This window comes from Cryptomeria japonica, chromosome 1 (assembly GCF_030272615.1).
Source record: "Cryptomeria japonica chromosome 1, Sugi_1.0, whole genome shotgun sequence".
Classification (NCBI taxonomy): Eukaryota; Viridiplantae; Streptophyta; class Pinopsida; order Cupressales; family Cupressaceae; genus Cryptomeria; species Cryptomeria japonica.
Genome location: NC_081405.1, coordinates 319,775,169 through 319,776,865, shown reverse-complemented (window position 1 = coordinate 319,776,865; position 1,697 = coordinate 319,775,169). Strand labels below are relative to the sequence as shown.

Genomic DNA, 1,697 nt, shown 5'->3' with positions numbered 1-1,697 from the left:
TTCCTCCAATGACAACAAATGAATTGATTGATGAGATAATTGTTGATGGAAATTTGAAACACCTTGGAGCTTACTATGAAAATCTAGTTGAGGCAAATCGAAGAAAAGTTGAGGAAGTTGTTGTTTTATACTTACACAATTCTAGTAAAACTTTGATTGAATTGGAGGGTAGCATTCCTAAGGATCTTTATAATATTATTGATGCATGGAGGTTGACTGCTAGTAAAATAGATAAAGAAATGAAAGAGAGAGAATTGATAAATGTATGCACCTGTATCTCCCAAGATGAAGCCAAAAGGCTCATTGAGGAAGCAAATAAGAAGGAATTCAAAAGCAGGAATAGGGCAAACATGTTAATGGTTGGCAGAGTTGAAGAAGTGAGGAAGGAAACTGAGGAAATCTGCAGAAGAATCATATCGAACAATCCTTTATATAATGATGTAATTCAAACTTCCCATCTGGAAGTAAAGGAAGGTGTCAATGGTGATCAGAAAGGTCAAAATCAGATAGAGGGAGATCTGAAAGATCAAGTTCATACAACCCTTGATGCTAAGATTAGTATGAATCCTCCAGTGGTAGGAAGTATTGGAGAAATTCCAGAAGTTCCAAAGGATGACACTGCACCAAGTGGTAACACCGGTGCATAAGATAAAGGGGATGGTGCTGAAGAAAAGGAACCTAAGAAGATAGAGGTGCAAGGTGTTGAGGTAGATAAAGGGAAGAGAGTTGTTGAAGCTCCGGCAATTGACACTCCTCTAGTCAAAGGGACAAGGACACTACCCCAAATCTCAATCAATCTTGATGGCCCTCTTGATATTGGACAAATGTCACCAGCTGAGAAGATGATGCTTGCAGTAACCGTACAAGCTTAGGCTAGTCAAGATCTAGTCAATTCTAAGAATGAGGATGATGTTAAATGAACAATCATATAAAAGTTGTAAATACCAATATTTCTAAAAATTTAATATTTGACCAAATATGTAGAAGTGTCTATTTGCCTCCTCCTTAGGGAGTTCTTAAAATTAATATGGATGGCTCTTCCAATGGAAACCCTGGTCATTCTAGCATTGGCAGTGTGGGTCGGGATAGTTATGGAGATGTTCAGTTTATCCTTTTTGTTTATATGGGTATTCATACTAATAATTTAATGGAGGCTCGGGTCATTTTATTAGCTCTGGAGTGTGCCAGTAAATTGGGATGGTGCAGGATTATATGTGAGTCTGACTCTCAGGTGGTGGTCAGCTTGTTGAATAGGCAGCATTTAGATGGGGTTATTTGGCATTTGGCTTTGATTGTTGATTGGATTCTCAACCTCTGTGCTTCTCTAGAGTTTGTTTCTTTTACCCATGTTCCTAGAGAATGGAATGGGGTTACTGATTGTTTGGCCAAATAGGCCTCTGATCATATTCATGATTGGAACATTGTGGATTGGGGTCAGTTACCCCCTAATTTGTCTCAAAATTTTCTTCACTTAGTTGAGCTTGATAGGGCTATGTAATGCCCTTTCTTTGTACTTCTTCTTGTCTTTAATAATTTTTTACCCCTCCTTTATTGTGAAAAGTGTCTATTTTTAGGCCGACATGTGTGTAATTTTATTATAAAAAAGAGCCTGTAGATTAGTTTCAGGTATCTAAATTTTGGATACAAGCCATCCACACATTTGGGAATCAAATTTCTGAAAAAAATGATCGAATTTG

The 1,697-nt window shown here is 37.4% G+C and overlaps 1 protein-coding gene across 1 annotated transcript; it reads left to right on the top strand.

Moving 5' to 3' along the window:
* The first annotated feature begins 1,027 nt into the window (after positions 1 to 1,027).
* Positions 1,028 to 1,393, top strand: LOC131857393 (uncharacterized). Its single transcript, XM_059209916.1, has one exon. The coding sequence runs from the start codon at positions 1,028 to 1,030 to the stop codon at positions 1,391 to 1,393; it is 366 nt and encodes a 121-aa protein (XP_059065899.1).
* Positions 1,394 to 1,697: the final 304 nt, after the last annotated feature.

What these genes read in the sequence shown, in the direction of transcription:
- LOC131857393 (XM_059209916.1), top strand. Translation starts at nt 1,028, where the DNA reads ATGGATGGCTCTTCCAATGGAAACCCTGGTCATTCTAGCATTGGCAGT.